This window comes from Camellia sinensis, chromosome 6 (genome assembly GCF_055761805.1).
Source record: "Camellia sinensis isolate YWXY chromosome 6, ASM5576180v1, whole genome shotgun sequence".
Taxonomy (NCBI): Eukaryota; Viridiplantae; Streptophyta; class Magnoliopsida; order Ericales; family Theaceae; genus Camellia; species Camellia sinensis.
The window spans coordinates 94,150,278-94,173,006 of record NC_138966.1 but is presented as its reverse complement, the minus strand read 5'-3'; the positions used below and the strand labels follow the sequence as shown (position 1 = coordinate 94,173,006).

General features: G+C 33.4%; 1 protein-coding gene and 1 long non-coding RNA gene across 5 annotated transcripts; one reads left to right on the top strand and one right to left on the bottom strand.

The window, feature by feature from the left end:
* The first annotated feature begins 795 nt into the window (after nt 1-795).
* On the top strand, nt 796-6,778 carry LOC114293271 (choline/ethanolaminephosphotransferase 1-like). 4 transcript variants are annotated; one of them, XM_082874248.1, is made up of 7 exons: nt 796-1,311; nt 1,844-1,938; nt 2,337-2,405; nt 3,815-3,884; nt 4,500-4,563; nt 5,080-5,120; nt 6,480-6,618. In XM_082874248.1, coding segments are annotated over exons 1-7 (516 nt in total). In that variant the 5' UTR covers nt 796-1,135; the 3' UTR covers nt 6,481-6,618. The 4 variants fall into 4 exon arrangements, with proteins under 4 accessions (XP_082730374.1, XP_082730372.1, XP_082730373.1 ...); XM_082874246.1 differs by lacking the exon at nt 6,480-6,618 and adding an exon at nt 5,218-6,464; XM_082874247.1 differs by lacking the exon at nt 5,080-5,120 and having other exon boundaries at nt 6,480-6,778.
* A 5,576-nt stretch (nt 6,779-12,354) lies between these two features.
* On the bottom strand, nt 12,355-20,170 carry LOC114320340 (uncharacterized). Its single transcript, XR_003649804.2, has 3 exons — nt 20,027-20,170; nt 12,701-12,786; nt 12,355-12,459 (listed from the first exon to the last, which is right to left on the bottom strand). It is a non-coding gene; the product is annotated as an uncharacterized LOC114320340 (long non-coding RNA).
* Nucleotides 20,171-22,729: the final 2,559 nt, after the last annotated feature.

Here is a 22,729-nt window from a genome sequence, read left to right as displayed (position 1 = left end):
AATGATTGTAGTTTGTGGAGAAACTTTTTCCCAGCCCATACATAGGGATGGTAATTGGCAAGTTGACCAAATTTCAGGGTAATTTCACCAGACATCAAAAGTTTGATCTGCAGTCATTGAAGCCATGCAATCTGCTGCTTAGGGCTACTTTTTTGTAAATGGAACTTATATATGGCTCTTAGTTTTATTAGTTTTGTGATGTGGGACTAGTGATTTCAGTCATAGGACAAACTTAGATGTGGTAAATGGCTTCAGCTTGGGTATAGAGTTTTCATTTTGTAATGTGGTAAACATATTTCTGCAATTTTTTATCCCACACCGCACCAGGGACAGAAAATGGAGGGCTGGGCCTTATATGAAAGGAAGTAACATCCTTTGCTTCTCAAACATCTCATGCTTAGTGAGTTACACGTGCTAGAGGCAACATTCAGGTGAAATATTGTGCGTTGGTCACAGACTATGGGAATATTTAGAAGTTTTGCTAAATGCCAATCGGGCCTTGCTCTTCTTCATCTATTTTATTAGCCCTGACCTGCTTCGCGCTATTTCAGATTCTGATTTCTAAATAGATTTGAAAATTTTAAATTTGATATGATTAGACAACTCTTTGCCTATGTGTGTAGATAAACGTGTATATATATATGCTTTCACATTTTACCTGTACTATGGCTGCTTGATTTGCATATACAATTCTATTCTAGAATTAGTTAGATATATGTTGCTTTTAAACCTCATTTGCTCAGCTACATTGGAAAAACCAATAGAATGAAAATGTTTTTGTGATCTTTCTATATATGACAAACTGTTTCCCATAGAGACATACTTCATTTTTACCTTTTGGTTTTGGGAAAGAGAAAAGAAACATTATTTACTTCTTTTCTGTGACTGTTGTGTTGGATTTTCTTTCCATTAGTTGGTCTTTGGATGGGGAGTTTACTCCCTTTCAGAAATTTCTGTTTTGACCTTCAAACCACTGCCAGACTTTTGATGCTGTTGATGGGAAGCAAGCAGGACGGACGAGTTCCTCTAGTCCACTGGGGGAGCTTTTTCTTTTTATACATAATGTAGAATATTGATTGAATTTTTTCTTGTTATAAAACACTACTGCAGGATGTGATGCACTTGCCTGTGCGGTATGTACTTTTGTTATTGTCTTTGGTTGGCCATAGCAAGTGTATCTCTTTCATATTTTGTTGATGATGTTTATCAGTTTGCGTCCTTGGCCTTTGGGAGTATTATTATGTCTGGAGGGACTGCTTTCTGGTTCCGGGTGATAACAGTTGTTCTGTTTCATTTGGCAACATGGGAGCAGTAAGCAGTCCAACTAATACTGGTTTATTACATTCTGCCTTGTTACGAACACTTGATTCTTCATTCTTGCACACCTCTTCTTTTTTCTGTTCTTTTCTTTGTTTTTTGGATGGTGGATGCTCCAGTTATCATAATATTTCCACTTTCATTGTGGGCCAATAAAGTTGTTTTGCTATGCCATTTCCATTTCTAAAGGAATTTCATAGGGAGATGGACTTTATATAATTAACTTGCTTGCAACATGATTAAGGCCATGAAGGGGCTATACTTGATTTGGCACAACATTTAGATTTGAATTCCTTGAATGGGAGCCATTTAAAATGTTTTAATATTTAATGGTTAAAAATTTGCTTTGTGGCACTGATGCTTTTGATGCAGTTTATTTTTATAAGATTTATTAATTTATTTAAATCATAATCTCTACATGTTTTCAATGTGAAGTTATATTTCTGTTTTGCCATTGGTTTTTCGGATTATACTAATAATTTGGAGTTTGGTTAGCAACTTTATCAATATCTCTTTCATTGTGTAGTTATTTCACCAATACCCTTATTATGCCCGTTATCAATGGGCCTACGGAGGGTCTGATGCTGATATATTTGTGCCATTTCTTTACCGCTATAGTTGGTATGGCCCTTTACCATATTTAAGGCCCTTTTACATACTTCAGGCATTCATTATAGATATTGATATGTTAACCAATTAATAAATCCTAAGGCCTCGTTTGGTAATGTTTTCATTTTTTTGGAAACTGGAAAAAGAAACTTATTTGGTATATTGATTTTGTTTTTAAAAACAATGGAATTGATTCCAAAATTTTTGGAAATGAAAAGAAGTCACTTGTCTTTAAAGCAAGTGTTCACTCTCTCACTACCCCACCACCTCACCACTGGCCATCGTGGCTATCATCGGTTATCTGGCGGCAACCTTCTGGCGAGCTCTGGCAACTCATATTCATTGATTTTTTTTTTTTATTTTTTTTAGGCGGTATTATACTGTAATAATATTATTCCATTCTTTTTCAGGTGCTGATTGGTGGGCTCAACCTTTTGGAAAGTCTCCGCCATTTCTGAGCTGGGTTCCGTTGATAAATGGTATGACCTATGTATATGTAGAAACAGATTTGTATGACACAAATAACTTGTAGCAAATTCTTTTGTGCCTATGTTGTTGATCCTGTGTTTATTGCTCTTACCTAGCCAACTAAAATTTACCTTAGCAGTTCTGTGTGATATATTTTTAGGTGGGCATTATATAGAATGAAGTATCATCTTTGACTTTGTATGTGTGTACTCTACTCTTAAAATATGTTTTGTCCCAAAGTTACTTGGAATGTGAATCATTCCAGGACAAGAAACGGAAACCGGGACATAGTTTGTTACATGCTCTAAACTGTGATACGTTAAAGATAGGCTCCTCCTATAAATCACGATATTAAAATTTGTTGAGGCACTTACAGACATGGGAGTAATTTTTTGTTAACAAGTGGATATCTAATGGAACATATTATATTATTTTGCAAACTAATCATGTAAAAACAAGCTTCTAGCTAGGAGCATTATGGCCTCTTGCATTTTGTCTTTCCAAAACTCCCCTCTCTAGATTTTCTTTCACCGTATTTGATTTCATTTTGCTCAAGGAAATAACTAGGAAAATATTTTTGGATCGATTAATTTACTTATTTGGAATGAAAGTGGAACCATGTTTCGGAATGTGTGTTCCAAAATGTATGGGGTATTAACATTTTCTGGTAATGCTGGTCTGTCTTACTTGCTTCTGAAACATACTACAAATGTTATAATGCGACAGTGTTTTTGAACTTGTATATGAGTGTTATGTTTTCGTAACTTGTATGGTTATGCGTTCCTGTGGAAGCTATTAGCAAATTCTCTGCAAAATGAGAAAAGATCATATGATCTGACAACTTCTACTTTGTTGAAGTAACGAGTCTTAGATTGGCTGACATGGTGGTGCTCTTTGTTGAATTTAGGATTTATAAACCTTCTGCATACATTCTCAGCCGGCTAGGAGCCTAGGATGGATTCTGAAATTTGTGTCGTCTGTATCACATACATTCCTTGAGGTGCCATTGTTTTACTTCTTGGCAGAACTTCGGTTTTTAGTTTGACTACTATTGTTAAGAGAAAGGGTTGGACCAAGTATCTTCTCTGTTCATTTTGATTGGAAGCTATTGGTGAGGCTATCGTCCCCGAGGAAGGAAAAAAAATATTAATTACCTAATTTGTCTTGATATCTATCCATTGCTTTTTATGTTTTAAAGATTTTTTTAGTCTCAATCTCTCCTTGAATGGTGACTCATAATTCTTATTCATTTTTCTTGTCTGAGTGCATTTTTTTAATTTCCTTGGGAACTTTTTTTAATGAACTTTTTTGTTGTTTACTTTGTTTTCATTTTTATAGCATATTTATAGAAACGTGAGTTGCTTTAATTTAATTTAATTTTTTTCATGTCGTCATTTATCCATCTATTTTTTGACTGTAGAAATCCCAACAAACAAGGTTACGCTGTTTGCAATAATAGTTTTTGCTATTATACCAACGAGCTTATTCAAGTGAGTAGTTCTTCATATTCTTAATGCCAAAAAAAATTACTTACTTTATTTGTTTGTATCTGTTGCGATTTACTTTGATGCCCTGAGAAAAAAAAAAAAAAGCTTTTGACTTTCTTGATGTCACCGTGTAGTCTTTAGTAGAGTACTGTTCCATGTTACATGTGAATGGGCTGTACATTCCCAAAGTCATAGATTGACGTTGTAGAATAGGGTTTGAGTTGCTGATTTGAAATTGTTGGTATGAATTATAATCACATTGTAGCATCCTTGGCGTCATTACCATCAAGGATGCTATTCTTCTTGTGTTTGTTGGATGTGGGCTGAATACATGTCCATATTACTCAGCTGTTCTTGAAATATTTAGCTAATTGGTTGCACATAATTACATCAAAGATTATATCTTACACGCTATATATATTTTTTCTTTTTTATTTTTTCTTTTCTAAATAGCATATCCTATTACACATGACAGGCTTCATATGAGCAGGATTATTTTGGTCTTGAGTTTTATGACATTTTTTTGCTCATGCCAAAGCTCACATTCATGACTTCTTAACTGCTTCTGGGTGATCATCAGCTTGATTTTACTTTATATGGTGTTCTGCGTTTGTGCAGCATGTACAATGTTTGTAAGGTTGTTCAAGCATGGAAAGGAAGCATGCTACTGGCGTTGGCAATGGTAAACCTGTTACTATTGAAGCTTTTTAAGGCAATAAAGAAAATCCGATAATCATTAAAAAAATTGAAATACGAAGGAGGACAAGAAGTCCACCAAAATCAAAAAGGGAAGAAAAGTAAGAAAAACAAACCAAAAAACCAAAAACAAAGGATCTCATGCTCTACAAATACCATTCCAAATCCTAGAAATTAAAAAATGTGGAATCTCTTTAAAGAGCCTTAAAAACACAACTGCTCCCAAATTCTATCCTAATCTTCTACATTCTCCTAAAAAACTTTATCATTCCTTTCAAGCATAATACCCCAAAGACTGCCCAAGCCACACATGTTCATAGAACCCAAGCCCTTCTGTTTGATCCAAATCCTCCTCTAAAATCAATACAAAACATAAGCTCACAAGAGGACGGAATGACCCAATTGACCTCCACCAAATGAAAAACATAAGCATTAATATTGAATGCTTTGTCTATCATTTCTCAAGTTTCTAAATAGATGTATTGTCACTGTTTCTTGTCAGCTTTACCCGTTTGTTGTGCTTGTGGGAGGAGTCCTGATATGGTACATAACTATTCATGCTATTTGTTTTTCACATGCTTAGCTTGGGGATCATATTTGATCATTTTTGTTTTTAATATGGTTGTTATTTCTTGTGCAGGGATTATTTGTCAATATGGTGGTCTGCGATCTGTCTGGCTTCAGAAAGATCCTCTATTGATCTGTCTTGATTTTTAAATATTGTGAAATTTCTAAATTTCTAATGCTACACATTAGAAACTCTCCCAGAAATACATTACAAATCATCATCATGGTTTGTGGGCCTTATTAAAGATAATATAGTACTGAGAACACCATACATTCTGTTGAATGATGGAATATGATCTTCAGGTGGTGATGTCAAATGGCATCATTACAGAAGAGAGAATACAAATTAATAGTCAACTATATATGGTGGTGACTATCAACACCAAATAATAGTTTGTATTTATATAAATCATCGATATATAAAATTTATTAGAGAGCTGCTATAAATTATTTTTTGTTTTGAACATTTTTTTATATCACTGAACAATACATGCATGATAAATATAATATCATATATTAGTGTTTGCTTTTTCTAATACTTACCTCTAAATAAAAACGATTAGAAATAAAACTACCCAATAGTCACAAACTTAACTTTTTTCCAAGTATAAAAAGTTCTGTTTTAAAAGTAGACTGCCTACCTCTCCTTTGAGGAGTGAATTGGTTGGGTTAGTCAATCGAATTATATTCTCGGCAGTCAAGTGCCACACCCCTTATCCGATATTCAGTCATGGGCATCTCCTTTTGCCTCTGAACCGATATTGCCATGTAATGAAACATGTTCATCATCCATTCATTCATTATATATCAATCTAGATATATAGATTAAAAAAATATAGATATTTCTTTTTTCTTCTTTCTTTTCCTTTGGTGGTCAAAATTATGTTTGTGTAACATTGTGGCAGCAGTGTAACACTCGTTTCATCACAACATGATATATTAGGAGCCTTCAGAAGCCTTGGCAATACTGGTTTCATTAGAAGGCTTCTGAAAAGCTGTTTTATCACACAGCAACACACACAGCTGGGGTACTGATTGTGGTTGGTTCTGGATTGAAATTTAATTCACATGAAAGGTTCATTGAGGAAGATACGAGTTATTGACAATATGGATCAATTTCAGTTGCCATGTTGGTTTCTGCTGTGTGGCACTATATTGGATCTGGAATGGTGGCTGATCCAATTTATTCTATAGACATAAGAATGCTATTGTTTTATTTACAATTTGATAATGATAGTAATATAATTTGCTAATGTGACCTTTGTTTTTCATGGACATTTTTCATTATTTGTCGAATTTTACCAGACACTATTTCTCTTTTTTTTTTTGGTACAGATGGATGACCTCGTGCACAAAGCTAAATTGTACAGGACAAATTGGCACTTTTTGCATTTTTTGAAGGATTATATATTTTTGTATAGATGTATATGGAAAATATTAGGGTAGACTAGTAGTTATATTTTTGGATACACTACTAGTTATATTTTTGGATGGGTTTGTATAGAAAATATTTGGTAGACTAGTAGTTATATTTTTGGGTTGATGTACATGGATAAAATTTTAAAACATAATAACAAGTACGTGTTATGTTTTAAATTTTTATGCTAGACGAAATATGTAGTTTGGAATTATTTGTGGATGTAAACTGATAATAGTTGCTGACTTTAATTAAACAGGTTCAGAAATGGTTGTTATATGTATTTTGTTGAATGTTGATAATTCAATTTATTTGTTGGTTTGAATGATTTTTGCAAATTACAGATTATATTGAATAAATTGGATGGATTATTATAAATTACAGGTTTATTTTTGTTGGATGTTGGCGACCAAAATTTGGTTTTGTTTTTATAGTTTTGGCGACCAATTGATTAGTCGGGAAAGATAAGTTATATTTTTGCCGACTAAATAAAGTAGTCAGTGTGTCACCAAGCACATTTGGCGACTAAATAATTAGTCATCAAAATTATTAATTTTGGCAACCAAACCTTTTGGTCGCGAATAGGTCTATTGCTGACTAAAGTTTTAGTTGTACAAACATTTTCTTTTGGCGACAAACATGTTTGGTCGTGGAATGTGACAATTGGCGACTAATTATTTTGGTTGCAGAATGTGACAATTGGCGACCAAAATTTTTGGTCGCGAAATGTCACAATTGGCGACAAAAAATTCTGGTCGTTGAATGTGATAATTGGCGACCAAATTTCTTGGTCGTGGAATGTGACAATTGGCGACTAAGATACTTGGTCGGCAAAAGGCGACTTTTCGCAACCAAAGTGTTTTAGTGACAATGGATTAGTAACAGTAAATAAATATTTAGCGACCAAAAATTTAGTCGGCAAATCCAACTTTTCCCGACCAACCAAAATTTTGGTCGCGAATTACTTTTGCTGACCCTCAATTGGCGACCAAACTAGCGACCAAAAAAATTGGTCGCGGATAACTTTTGCCAACTAAAAATAGACTTTTAGCGACCAATTTTTTTGTTGCCAAAAGTGTTAATTCTTGTAGTGATATAAAGACCGCTTAAATGGTGAAATTTACTCTATAAAAAAAAAATCCCTAAAAAATAGCCAAATTAAAAGGATTCGAAAAGAATAAGTCAGATGGATTAAAGTCATTTTGAAATAAAAAAAAAATAATGTTTGGCTATTTCCAAATCACATCACATAGTAACCAATGAACTTTCTAACTGCTAAAAAATATGCTAATTCTTGTGGTACCTGCTCCCACGTTCTTCACCTTTTTTCCTCATCTACTTTTAATATCTTCTCTAACGCACTTGATAAAAAATAAGCACACATATTTTCTCTTACCAATTGAATCATATTTTGAAAAAAATGAGTTCACATGTACGAAGAACAATGGGACAAAAAAAGCAATACATTATGATTTTGTTAGCTTTTATTCTAATGGGGATTAAAACAAATGTGATAGAGACGGGGAAGGGAAAAAAATGTTTGCAATTTATAGTTTCTTTGTAAATAAAATGGATATAAACCAAAAACCCAAATAAATTCAAAAGAAAGAAAGATTAAGGAGAGAAGAGGAGGAGAGGGGAGGAGGGAAAAAAAAAGAGCACAAAATACCAAAAGATCCAACAAAAGACCCAATACGTAATAGACCCCAAAACAATAAATTTTCTACAATTTTGAGTAATGAAACAGATATAATAAAAAACAAAAAAATCACTTAGAGTTTATACCTTCGATTATATCGAAAACCTATAAATTGATGACCTACAACAAAAAGACACAACACAACATGAAAATGGCGAAAAGAAACAAACTGGAATTTAGGAAAACTAATTATTAAAGGGAGAAAGGCACTCCCATATATACTTTAAATGGAAAAATATTAACAAAGAAATTGAAATTGTTTCCTAAAAAATGGCCAAAGTAAAAGGCTTCCAGAGCCATCCAATAGATAATTTACTTGTGACTAAAGCCATTCCCAAATATGTTCTAATCCAAACTTAAACCAATGCCTTATAGATAGAGTGTAACTTTAAGGTAACTGTTACATAAAAGAACAATTCAATCCAATAAAACGTAGCCCAAGAAATATAATTCTGACAAAACAAAATTCTTAGACCAACCTCAATGTAAAATGCAACTACTCCCAAGTCTTCTTATTAGTCCCAGCAATAATATGTCCCAGAAAAACCACCACTCTTCAGGCTATCAAATATCAATACAATTTACCCATTAAAAATCAGCATATGTATTGATTAAAAATCAGCATCCAATTGTGCATGTAGTGACAAAAACCCAATAGACTTCATGTGTGAAATAATGAGAAAAAGAGAGGGCTAACCAAACCAAAAACAGAACGCTGGTTTAAAAAAAACAAAAAAACAAAAAAAAAGTGACAAAAACCCAATAGGCTTTATGTGTGAAAGAATGAGAGAAGAAGCGAGTGTTAACCAAAACCAATAGAGCATGCTGTTTTTTTTTCTAAAAAAAAAATAAGAAAAAAGAAAAAAAAAAAAAAGAAGAAGAAGAAAAAGAAGCAGCCTATGACAGTTTGTAATAAGGTGCTCATAGCTAAAACAATCAAATCCAAAATTCAAAACTTATTTTGCTTAAGAAATTTAAATCAGAACATGCAAAATGAAACTGAGTAATGACAATTTCCATCTCAACAAGGAGAAACCAATTCTTACAATCCAAAATAGATGTATCCACCATGTTCCCATTTTCATCTCCACTTCTCCCTTCATGCTTCTTGTTTTTCTGTAAATCCAAACTCCAAATAATGTGTCCAAGGATTTGGCAACTAAAACTAAGTTAACAATGACAAACTCAATAAAACATTGTGATCCATTGACAAACTCTCTCTCACCTTCTTTCTCTATCTATAATTTATTTTGATATCAACAAAAGAAAACACATATTTTGAAACTGTCATTTCCTAATGTATACCCTTCAAAATCAATCAAACAGTAAGTCATTGAAAAAGAAAACTCTCCTTTAAAAAACTCATCTCTTCTATCATTTCATTGCAAAATCAATAAAACATTGTGATCCATTGACAAACTCTCTCACCTTCTTTCTCTATCTATAATTACATTTTGATATCAACAAAACATAACACATGAAGCATTTGGCCCCCTTGGGGTCACTCAGTATACCCTCATTACCAAAAAGAAATGACAATCTCTGACTTAAGAAACCCTCATTTCTATTTACATTACATTAACAAAACAATTCACATCTTAATTAAATGTACAAAACAGGTAAAACAGAGAGTCAGCCATTAAAGGATTCAAAATAAATAAAAGAAGGCACAATATAGTAGATTAAATAAAACAAACCTGAGAGGCTAAATTGGGAAAAGGCAGAGTAGTGTAATGCAATGCCAAATGGCAGAGTCGCACTTCTTAGATTTGTGACGACCATCGATTCTCCCAAAGTGTAACTGATGATCTCTTGGTTGAGTCGAATTTAAACAACCATAAAAGATGCTTGTTATGTCCAAAGTAATACACGACAAACAAACCCAGCCAAAAACAAAAATAGCCGTCAGCCATACAACAGCCGAGTTTGAAAGAGGAGAGGAGAGAATACTGAAATTACCTTGTGAGTGCGAGTGCGAGTTCGGCCGAATACAACAACGACAAAAGGAAATTGAAAAATAGAAACCAAATATATATACTTGCAAGTTCCAATATCTACTGATTAGTTATCACATCAATTTCAATCTACAACATGTTTTTGTAACTTTTAAAACCCTAGGCACAAAAGCTTAATTTAAAAATTCATGGATAGCATTGAAAAATTCTCTCTCTCTCTCTCTCTCTCTCTCTCTCTCTCTCTCTCTGAGGGATGAGATTGTATACGTGAAATTGAGGAATTAAGAAGAGTTTACAATTCATGACATAACTAATAAGATTAAAAGAAGGTACAAAATTTGATATGAGCAAAGAGTAAATTGGGCCTTTGGAAACAGTATGAGAGTAATGAGAAATGTTCTATTTTTATTTTTTAAAACCTCTGTCAGTTGGATCGCTTGATTTCTTTTCAGCAGCAAGATCTGAATCCTCCGTTACAAACCCAAAAAACTTAATCGGTTGCAAAGAGCGTTATATAATATGATAATCCAATCCACATTTTAGAGAGAGAGAAGGGGGGGTTTACTTTCGGGCCGGTATTGTGATTTATGGGTGGAAAACGCCAAACCCACCAATTTTCCACCCATAAATCAAAATGGGATTGGTGGATATTTCTGTGATTTGGTGTGGCTCTAGTGTATGATAACATTAACATTAACATTAAATAATGGGATTACTATCCCAATTGAACATGGTGATTCCCTAGATTTAGACATTCAATTTAAAAATAAATAAACAAATAAATAATGCTGATCCGAATCCAAACCCACCAATTTTTTTTAAAAAAAAAATGGAACCCAGTTTGGTGGCATATAAGCCTACCAAACTTTAACATATACTTATAATTAATATAAGAAAAAAAATAAAAATAAAAATAAAAATAAAAATAAAAATAAAAATAAAAATAAAAATAAAAATAAAAATAAAAATAAAAATAAAAATAAAAATAAAAATAGAAGAAGAAGAAGAAGAAGAAGAAGAAGAAGAAGAAGAAGAAAAAGAAAAAGAAAAAGAAAAGCCTATAAGTAAATAGACGATTACCTGGATACGAAGCTAAATTAGCGTGTTTGGGACGCGCTCTGCTACAGAGTGATTGAGCAGCAAAAAAATAATTAATCCATTCAAAAATCCAAAATCAAACACTGGTACTAGCTTTGCACCCAAAAATACTTTAAACTTAATGTACACTTATTCTAACCAATCCTAATAATTATGAGTTGTTTTGAAAAGTTGGTTAAAAAATGATTTTTTGTATTTTTAGCTAATAATGTTCATCCAGAAAATAATTAATCTACGTGTTCCTGGAGACTTTTTTATAACATAGGTCTGTTGTAAAAAGATTGGTTCGAATTGCAATGTCATTTACATATATGACCCAATACCTTCTTGTGGTTCCATTCCGTTTATTAGATCAAGTATGGCTAATATTAAATGCTTTGAAATAGATGCAAGTCACACAACAATTAAAACCCCACTATATACTTGCCTTGATTCTCCAGTTATATGTCTAACGAAAATCACAAACCCAAACCCAAATAAACTACCAGTTCAAATATAGATCCGGTTATATGTCGGGTGGAGAACAAAGTTCTTGGTGCTTGGATGGGTTTAATAAACAAATGACCCGTAAGAGACCCGTGAAAGAGAGAATGAGATGAGAATGGAATTAATTGTAGAGAATGGAATTCAAATAAAATGTATTAGATTGATTCAAAAAATTGTGGGTTTAAGAAAATGGAATTCTAATAATAACTGTATCAAACCCAATTTAAATGACCCATAAACAATCTAAACTAACCCTAAAAAGATAGATGAAACATGACATTCAAATTAACCTCTAATGAACATAAATCATCAAAGCATCAAAATAAATCAACATAAATCAAATTAATTCACAATAATAATAATAATAATAATAATAATAATAATAATAATAATAATAATAATAATAATAATAATAATAATAATAATAAATAAATAAATAAATACAGTAAAAAAAATTAAATATGTTGAAGAAAAATGAGACCTTGGAATAAGAACCAATGCCATAGATACTGCCCAATTCAAAGCTCTTAGATCTGGGTATATATGTTCCCTCCATTGGAAGAATTGCTCTCAATCCTTAGCTTTAAATCAAAATCCTTGTCCGTATTAGCTACCGGTGAACAGGATAGAGCAGATTGTTTTTTCTATTTAATATATAACCTAGAAACGGGCCATGTGTTAGATGGCTTGTAACTCAATGTAACGACTATAAAGAAAATCAAGGTCAAATGTAGATTATTTAGCTTTAAACTCCAATTTTTTCTTTGTTTTTTCTTCTTTCTTTTCCAAAATAGTTAGCTAATTTTTTGATGGGGCACATGATCACATTTGAAAATATTTACATAAGTACGGTTTCAAAACACATAAATTATTATTTCCTAGAAAAAGAGTATGAACTTACGGGAAGAGTAGGGTAACTCAAAGCTCCATTAATACCAATAGCCATTATAAGAGATGCAATCATGTTGAAACCAATTGTACGCAGCCCTGCGATAGAAACAAAAAGAAGAGGGGAATGTTTATACTTTCCTTTCAAAGTATAAAATTGTTGGACAATCTTCACTGTATTTAAAAAGATTAAATTCTGTTGTGTACAAAACAACAACAAGAATAAAAGAAATAGAGAAAATGAGAGAATTTGTTTGATTACAAAAATCAAACTCGAAATAATAAATAAATAAATAAATAAAACCACAGATTTTATTTTGTTACAAAAACAAAAATAAAATCTGATTAAATAAACATAATAAAAAACAGAATAAAATTAAACAACTTACTTGGTTAATTTATTTGAATAACTTTTCTGATCAAGTCCAGTGTTTAACACTGTGTCCTTAAAACAGATTCGTCCTCTCCACGGTGCTTTCAGAATTTGGACATCTATCTCCCAGGATGAAATGATCTTACCACAAACAATAGCAGCACTACAAATTGTTTGCCTTACGAACACACTAAGTGTTTACACTCTTTCTTTTGGAAATAAAATGCAGCAAGATGAAGAATATAATTTGCAGAGGATGGAGTACGAAAAATTTCAGTAAAATCCAAATGGAAGGCTAGTCTATTTATAGATGTAAAGGTGGCTTTTGGTTTTGAATTGAATAGGTATGAAACCTGTTAGATTCAAATTTAAACAGAATTGAATCTGTTTATTCAAACAGATAGAAACGGGAAGGGCTCTGTTTGGATGAGCAATAAATCCAAAACAGTTTAATTCTGTTTGAAAACGGGAAGGGCCCTGTTTGGATGAACAAAAAATCCAAACCAATTTAATTTGAATTCTGGATTTTATTTTAATAAAAAATAAAATTAAATTCAAATGTTTTTGGCCCAAAAAGATTAGAAGCCCAACCCAACCACACACCCGCGCCCAAGCCCAGCCCGCCCGGACGGACGGCGGTGACGGCGCGCGTGTGTGGTGATTTTTGGGTCCAATGGGTCTAGCCCATTTTGCCCATAACCTCTCCCTTTAAAACACTTGGGTACCCCTTGGGGCACACCCCAAGTATCTCACCCTAAGCCTTATAAACCCTTTCAAAACTTCCCACCAAATCAATATGGGACAAGCCAATTTACCACCTTAAGGAATTTCCACCAAAACTCCATTTCCATGGAGCACACTTTGGCTTCAATTTCCCATTCACTCGGTAATGGTTTTGAGCAACCAAATATACCACGTGAATCACAATGCGGCATAGAACGCGTTACCACTTTGACCCGAGTAAATCGACACTCGGGGCCCACCTAAAAAATAGACCAAACTTGAGAAAAAATTCTGGTTTTACCCAGAATTTTTCTACCATTTCCTACAATCCCCCACATGAATGGAATTTGATGACAATGGAAATGCAAAAAAATGTAGACTTAACGAAAGAGTATAATTTGAAAATATCTTGCATCAGGATAGGTAGTTTTCGGCCTTGAACCTTCCCTAGTGATAACCTATCGGACTTACTGGCTAACCAATGGACGCAATGCCTTGAATTGTTCAGCCGTTTGTGTAAGCCAAGACAATAGATTTCACACAAAATATCTTCTAACACATCGTGGTTCTCACTGTTGTGTTCATTTTGGCTTTGAACGCGCCTGGTTTTCATAAGTGTTTCTAGAGAATTTAGCCTCTTCATTCTCATAGAACCGGCCCCAGTTCGACACTCATATAGGTGATTCTTATTGTGAGTATCTCCTTATACTCGTCTTGATTTTATACCTTAATCAAGATATAAGTAATCATTAAAAGCAAAGCTTATCCTTATACCCCTGCATACAACATATGTTGCAGATATCACTCTCACCATAGGAATGAGTAGGGAATTTTTAATCCCTTGGTGATTTCTGGTGAGCCATACATAACTTAGTTGTCCCTTTGAACTTAGTTCTTGGGATCTCCAGTCATATAAGTAGGGTTACCATTATGACGACTCTTATGTAATAGGCTTTAATCCCATCCCCTTTGATGAACTATACACTAGCTCTTTTGTCAAACCTTTTGTTAACGGATCCGCAATATTCTCTTTAGATTTTATATAATCTATTGAGATTATTCCGTTTGACAACAATTGCCTTACGGTATTATGTCGACGACGAATATGTCGTGACTTACCATTATACATATGATTCTGTGCCCTGCCTATTGCAGATTGACTATCACAATGAATGCAAATAGCTGGCACAGGTTTTGGCCACATTGGAATGTCTTCTAAGAAGTGACTAAGCCATTCTGCTTCTTCTCCTGCTTTGTCCAAAGCAATGAACTCGGATTCCATTGTGGATCGTGCGATGCATGTTTGTTTGGTGGATTTCCAAGAAACAGCAGCGTCTCCTAAAGTAAAGACATATCCACTAGTGGATTTTGAATCTTTAGTATCCGCTATCCAATTTGCATCACAATAACCTTCAAGTACTGTTGGATATCGAGTAAAGTTCAAACCATAATCACGGGTGAATCTTAGATATCTAAGAACCCGAATGATCGCTTTCCAATGGTCTTCTCCGGGATTACTAGTGTACCTACTCAATTTACTGATAGCATAAGCTATATCAGGATGAGTACAATTCATTAGGTACATTAGGCTTCCAATGATTTGGGAGTATTTTAACTGAGACACTGCATCAACTTTATTTTTCGATAAATAAAGACTGATGTCTACAGGTGTTCTAGCTAAATTCAAATCATCCTTGATAAATTTATCAAGAATTTTCTCAATATAATGAGATTGAGATAATGCATATCCGTCAGATGTTTTAGTAATTTTCATTCCTAATATAACATCTGCGACCCCCATATCTTTCATATCAAATCTTTTGTTAAGCATCTGCTTAGTTGATTTGATCATGTTTTGACTGCTTCCGATGATAAGCATGTCATCCACATAAAGACAAACTATGACATATCCTTGGTCAGTGTTTTTAACATAGACACATTTGTCACATTCGTTTATCTTAAACCCATTAGTAAGCATTGCATGATCAAATTTTTCATGCCATTGCTTAGGTGCTTGTTTTAATCCATAAAGGGATTTTACAAGTCGACAAACTTTCTTTTCTTGCCCTGATACTACAAACCCTTCGGGTTGTTCCATATAGATCTCTTCATTTAGATCACCGTTTAAGAAAGCTGTCTTAACATCCATTTGATGTATTTCTAAATTAAACAACGCTGCTATAGAAATAAGCATGTGAATGGATGTTATTCTTGTCACAGGGGAATATGTGTCAAAATAGTCCAGACCTTCCTTTTGTCTGTAACCTTTAACAACAAGTCTTGCTTTATACTTGTCAATTGAACCATCTGCTTTCATTTTTCTCTTGAATATCCATTTATATCCAAGAGATTTAGAACCTGGTGGAAGATCCACCAATTCCCAAGTATGATTCTACATAATGGATTCAATTTCATTATTAACAGCCTCTTTCCACAAAGGTGCTTCAGGACCTGTCATTGCTGCCTTAAAGCTTTGAGGTTCATTTTCTAACAAGTATGTCAGAAAATCTGGACCAAAGGATTTTGATGTTCTTGCTCTCTTACTTCGCCTAGGTTCATCATTAGTTAAATCCTGTTGGTCAAGACTATTACTAGTCTCTTGTGTTTGATTGTCATTAGTCTCTTGACTTTGTGTACAATCATAAGTTCTTTTCTGTGAACTTAATTCCTGTCCTTTCTTGTAAGGAAAGACATGTTCAAAAAAAAAAAAAAACACAGCATTCCTTGACTCTATAATAGTGTTCACATTTATATCAGGTATTTCTGATTTATAAGTCAGAAACCGATATGCACTACTATTCTGAGCATAACCAATAAACACACAGTCTATTGTTTTTGGTCCAATCTTAGTCTTTTTAGGAATAGGAACTTCAACTTTTGCCAAACACCCCCACACTTTTAAGTATTTGTAGGAAGGTGGTCGACCTTTCCACAATTCATAAGGAATACTTTTAGTTTTCTTGTGGGGTATTCTATTAAGAACATAATTAGCAGACAATATTGCTTCCCCCCACAAGTTCTGTGGTAAACCTGAACTTAGTAACATGGCATTCATCATTTCTTTTAGGGTTCTATTATTCCTTTCAGCAATTCCATTTTGCTGTGGAGAATAAGGGGCTGTAGTTTGGTGAATAATTCCATGTTGTGCACAAAATTCATTTAATGGTGCATCATATTCACCACCCCTATCACTTCTAATATAAATCAATGAATTTTAAAACAAATTCAAGAAAAAACCAAAATAATTATGACTACTCAAGTCAGAATTAATGTTTTGACAAAATCATATCCTCATAAAAAATTTTGCCTAAGAATCAAACAATTCAAAAATCCATTTAATTGTATACATTCTTGCAACTCAATAACAAATAAATGTCACTGTCATAAAAATATTTGTGACAGAAGAAAATTAAATTATCTCAACTAATGCAAGAGATACACCCCCATATTAATAAAATGGTTCATGGTTTAACAAATTCTACTACGCAAGTAAAATAATTATTAACGACATCTCATGTCACATAATTCAATAATCAACATAAAAGATTTCTTAAATTACTTCCCAATTAAACAGACAGATATAATTACATACATCTTCATGTTTAAATTTCTCTGGTGTTTAAACACCCATTCAAAATTGATTAGAAATATTCAAATTAACCTGCTTATGTCCTAAGTCGACATAACAATTTATTATTCCAACTCACTTGAAATTATTGTTAAGAAATAACTTGAGTTGATATCATACATGCATATCAAACGCATCAACTAAAAATAATGAATTAACAAAATAAATTAATCATGCACGATCCCATCACTTGCATCATGAAATAAAAGGATTCTCAACTCATAAATAAAATCCAACGCATTTAAACTTTAAACTTCAAAATGACAAAACATACCTTCATTTAATAAGTTTGATTTGTACATAAATAAACAAATTAAATATGCATTAAAATGTTCTTGTGAATATATATATATATATATTCCGACTCAAGTGCAGAAACAATTCAAGAATATGAATCCACATTGTAATAAAAATAAAATTAGTTTGTAAAACTAATATTTTACTCTAGAAACAAATTCTTCCATGTATACTCATGATGAACTATGATAAAGTCAAAATAATTAACACCTTTTCACAAAGGGTTCAAAAATAAGTGGTCTACGAAGCGAAACCATAAGTTACTTACAAAATTAACAGATTGTGACCGAGTCACAAGTTTGGTCTTAAGATTGTTGGACAATCTTCACTGTATTTAAAAAGATTAAATTCTGTTGTGTACAAAACAATAACAAGAATAAAAGAAATAGAGAAAAGGAGAGAATTTGTTTGATTACAAAAATCAAACTCGAAATAATAAATAAATAAATAAAACCACAGATTTTATTTTGTTACAAAAACAAAAATAAAATTTGATTAAATAAACATAATAAAAAACAGAATAAAATTAAACAACTTACTTGGTTAATTTATTTGAATAACTTTTCTGATCAAGTCCAGTGTTTAACACTGTGTCCTTAAGACAGATTCGTCCTCTCCACGGTGCTTTCAGAATTTGGACGTCTATCTCCCAGGATGAAATGATCTTACCACAAACAATAGCAGCACTACAAATTGTTTGCCTTACGAACACACTAAGTGTTTACACTCTTTCTTTTGGAAATAAAATGCAGCAAGATGAAGAATATAATTTGCAGAGGATGGAGTACGAAAAATTTCAGTAAAATCCAAATGGAAGGCTAGTCTATTTATAGATGTAAAGGTGGCTTTTGGTTTTGAATTGAACAGGTATGAAACCTGTTAGATTCAAATTTAAACAGATTTGAATCTGTTTATTCAAACAGATAGAAACGGGAAGGGCTCTGTTTGGATGAGCAATAAATCCAAAACAGTTTAATTCTGTTTGAAAACGGGAAGGGCCCTGTTTGGATGAACAAAAAATCCAAACCAATTTAATTTGAATTCTGGATTTTATTTTAATAAAAAATAAAATTAAATTCAAATGTTTTTGGCCCAAAAAGATTAGAAGCCCAACCCGCCCGGACGGACGGCGGCGGCGCGCGTGTGGTGATTTTTGGGTCCAATGGGTCTAGCCCATTTTTCCCATAACCTCTCCCTCTAAAACACTTGGGTACCCCTTGGGGCACACCCCAAGTATCTCACCCTAAGCCTTATAAACCCTTTCAAAACTTCCCACCAAATCAATGTGGGACAAGCCAATTTACCACCTTAAGGAATTTCCACCAAAACTCCATTTCCATGGAGCACACTTTGGCTTCAATTTCCCATTCACTCGGTAATGGTTTTGAGCAACCAAATATACCACGTGAATCACAACGTGGCATAGAACGCGTTACCACTTTGACCCGAGTAAATCGACACTCGGGGCCCACCTAAAAAATAGACCAAACTTGAGAAAAAATTCTGGTTTTACCCAGAATTTTTCTACCATTTCCTAGAAAAACTAATGACATTTAGAATTGACACTTCGTTTGGAGGGTGAGAAAGGAAAAGAAATGATTGTGATATCTCATTTATGAGAAAAAAAATATATATTTTCACTATCAAGAGAGGGGGATATGAGTGGAATTTTTATCTTTCTTCGGGCAATCTTGTAACCAATCAACTTGTTTCTCACTAAATCTCATCACTCTAGGTAAAAATACGATCAACTTGTTTCTCACTAAATCCCATCACTTTTGGTAAAAAATGAAACAAACTTGCTTTGGTTCATGAATTTTGAGAAAGGATTTGGAAAGAGAGAGGAAAGATGTCTGAAATGTAATTATATTTTTCTCACATTTCACTAATCTTTTCCCTTTTTCATTTCCAAATCTCCAAACACAGCCTTAGTAAACAAATTCTCTTTCTCACCATTTCTCACTCAATTTATAAACAATTGATAAATTGAAAATGAGAAAAGAGTTCACTTTTGCATCATTTCTCACCAAACCATCCCATCTAAACGTAGTGTGAGACAACTCGTGACACGGCATTTTTCTGGGCAGCAGAGTGATTCAACCAGCCACCATATTGGCATGGCCAAAGACAAAACTTGGGAAACTTGAATAGTGAAGGCCATAGCCCTTGACCAACAGTTTCATCTTGACAAAACGCACAAAAACAATCAAATCAAATTTTCTGTCTTTCTTTCCTCATTACTTTATTTTCGTGAAGGTGAAGTTATGGTCTAGTAGGAAGCAAATGATAGCATGACAAAGTAAATGCATGGAAATTACCAGTATATGTCTCCCAAGGGTAAATGATTCCATTGTCGTCCATGTCAAAAAAGGCCACATGTTGCTGAAGAACACTCAACCCATAATTCTTATGGTCTGGTGTTCCATTTGGATGGTTTGTATCCAGAGCAGCCAATGCTCTTGCCAAATCTGAATTCATGAATGCCAAAGAGACACATTAGTAGCATAAAGGTGGAGGCTTTTTGAGACTTCATTAGCACCAAGATAAGTGGGTGAGATGTAAATAAGATATAGTATTCATTTTACTTTTTACACACATTTTCTCCTTTTCATTTTAAATTCTTACCCAAATACATGATATAAACGTAGCCTAATGACACATATTACACATTTGATTCAAGTGTGTTTGAATTTTTTGAATATTACACATATTACACATGATATAAACGTAGGCTTTTTTATTTTTTTCCCTAAAAATAATGTGTTTGATTCATGAATATTACACATTACACATGATAGTTAAATTTTACTTACATTTTTCCTTTGTTTCCAAATAGCTACAACCAAACATAGTCTAAAATTTTAATTCGGTGCAATTACACCATCACGCTTAACCACTAATTATTTTTGTAGCCACTTTTGAGTTTTGTGATTACAAAGACAACCCAAACTTTATCTTGGACAACAAAACTGCAATTATTGTGAACCTAAAAAAACCTGTCTAAAATCACAAAACAATGAGCTTCCAAACCAAACCATCAGTATAACCGTTTATTCTTTACTCTCAAAAGTGAGAAGAAAATGTTTCAGTTAAGTGGCTCTCAAAAGTACAACCCAATAACCCAAATGCTAGGCTAATACAAAAAAATGCAACTATATTGACTGACAAAATGTTAGAGACCAAAAAAAAAGAAAAGAAAGATTAATGGTGAGGTTGCTTGGTGCCTTATGCTAGTGACCATAGAAATTGAATGTCAACCGCAAACCAAATTGATCCTCACTGTATTTCCCTCCCCCACACTACACAGTCACACACGATTCTCTGTTTTTCCCTTATCATTTATCTCTTACCATAGGAATACCAATGACAGAAAAATAAAAATTCAATAAAAGTGAAGCACACCAACTAATGTAATCCAAAAAAAGTGCACCAACTAATAAAAATCCAAAGATATCAAAATTAGCAACCAACATAAGTGAAGAAGAAAGGAAATACAAATTAATGGAAACCAAATCTTTTCAACATGAATGTCCATAATCACAGAATTAGACCAGAAGACGCACGCTTTGATAATATGCACAAAGATAATATTGAAGCATATGATTCTCGGTGCCTTACCTTGATAAAATTACTTTGAGGCATTTTACAGAACATGATGTATGCACAAAGACACACAAAATATGTCACGCCCCACTTTTTATTACACGAAGTATTACCAATTTCATTTACTTAATTCCATTTCAGAGATAACATGCGGAAATAAACTCGTATATTCAACTCGTAGAAGTGAATAACATTGCTCTCATTCGTATGCAAGTAAATACAACATGAGTATAATAAATAAATTGCCCTTGGGCTTACATCTTTAACAACAAATCAAGAAAAAGGGTGCAACCCTTTTACACATATGGCATTCTGCCCATATAAGAGAGGCCCCGTGGCCAACAAATCAGAAGATCCAAATCTTGCAGCACATTCAGCTCAACACCTGAAAAAGATTCAACAACGTGGGATGAACATATAGTCCAGTAGGGATCTCAACATGGCCCTCAACAGTAACAACATACAGATAGCTATGATCATGAATACCCAATCTCATACTAGAATAGTAATGTGACAGTTTATACAAAATATACATAAGTATGAACTTTTCTTGAAAACAACCATTTCAATCAACGCCATAGGCGATTCAATTTTCTTTTCTTTTTATTAATCCCCGTTCCCAATCTTTCATAACATTAACAATCACTTAGGAAATAAATTCACTAAGACCACGACTCTCCTCCATTTCCCAGATATACAACAGATGTACCTTTTCAAAACATATTTCTAAAACGTTCGATTCTGTTCACACTTTCCAAAAGAACAAAGGGGTTTCCGTTCAATCCCAATTCTATCATAACTATACATGCATACCTTTATAAAAAGGGAGATAACAACTCAACTACATGCATAAGATAAACCAATGAGGCAACTCGGCCCTCCAAAATTGTAACCAGCACAATCCACAACGTTCCCAGATACACTGAAACAATAACAACAAAACTTTGCTCTACTAACTATGTGCGTAGTAAGCCAAAGATACACTTCTCACAACAACATACCAATTTACCAGGCGCTAGCTGGAAGGGTGTGGTACCTTAGATTCTCAGCGCATTCAGTTCTCCAGGCGCTAGCTGGAAGGTAACGGTACCTCTGATTATCAGCGCAGGGTATAACACCAACAATCACAATACAACAAGGCATAACCAACATGTGTAAAACATACATATAAACTATCAGGATACCAACAATGTGTTAAGGTATATGAACACATAGGTGTGTGGAGTCCATCCCCTATCTTCTCACACACACTGGAGTACAACCCCTCTCTCCTCCCTAACAAGTATACATATATAATGTATTTCCACGCTTCATAACATAAGATGTTCAATCAACAATGGTGTAATGTATACACGACAATTCAACGCAACCGTGACATCCTCCACCGATGACCAAGGACAAAACCTCTAGATGTAAAT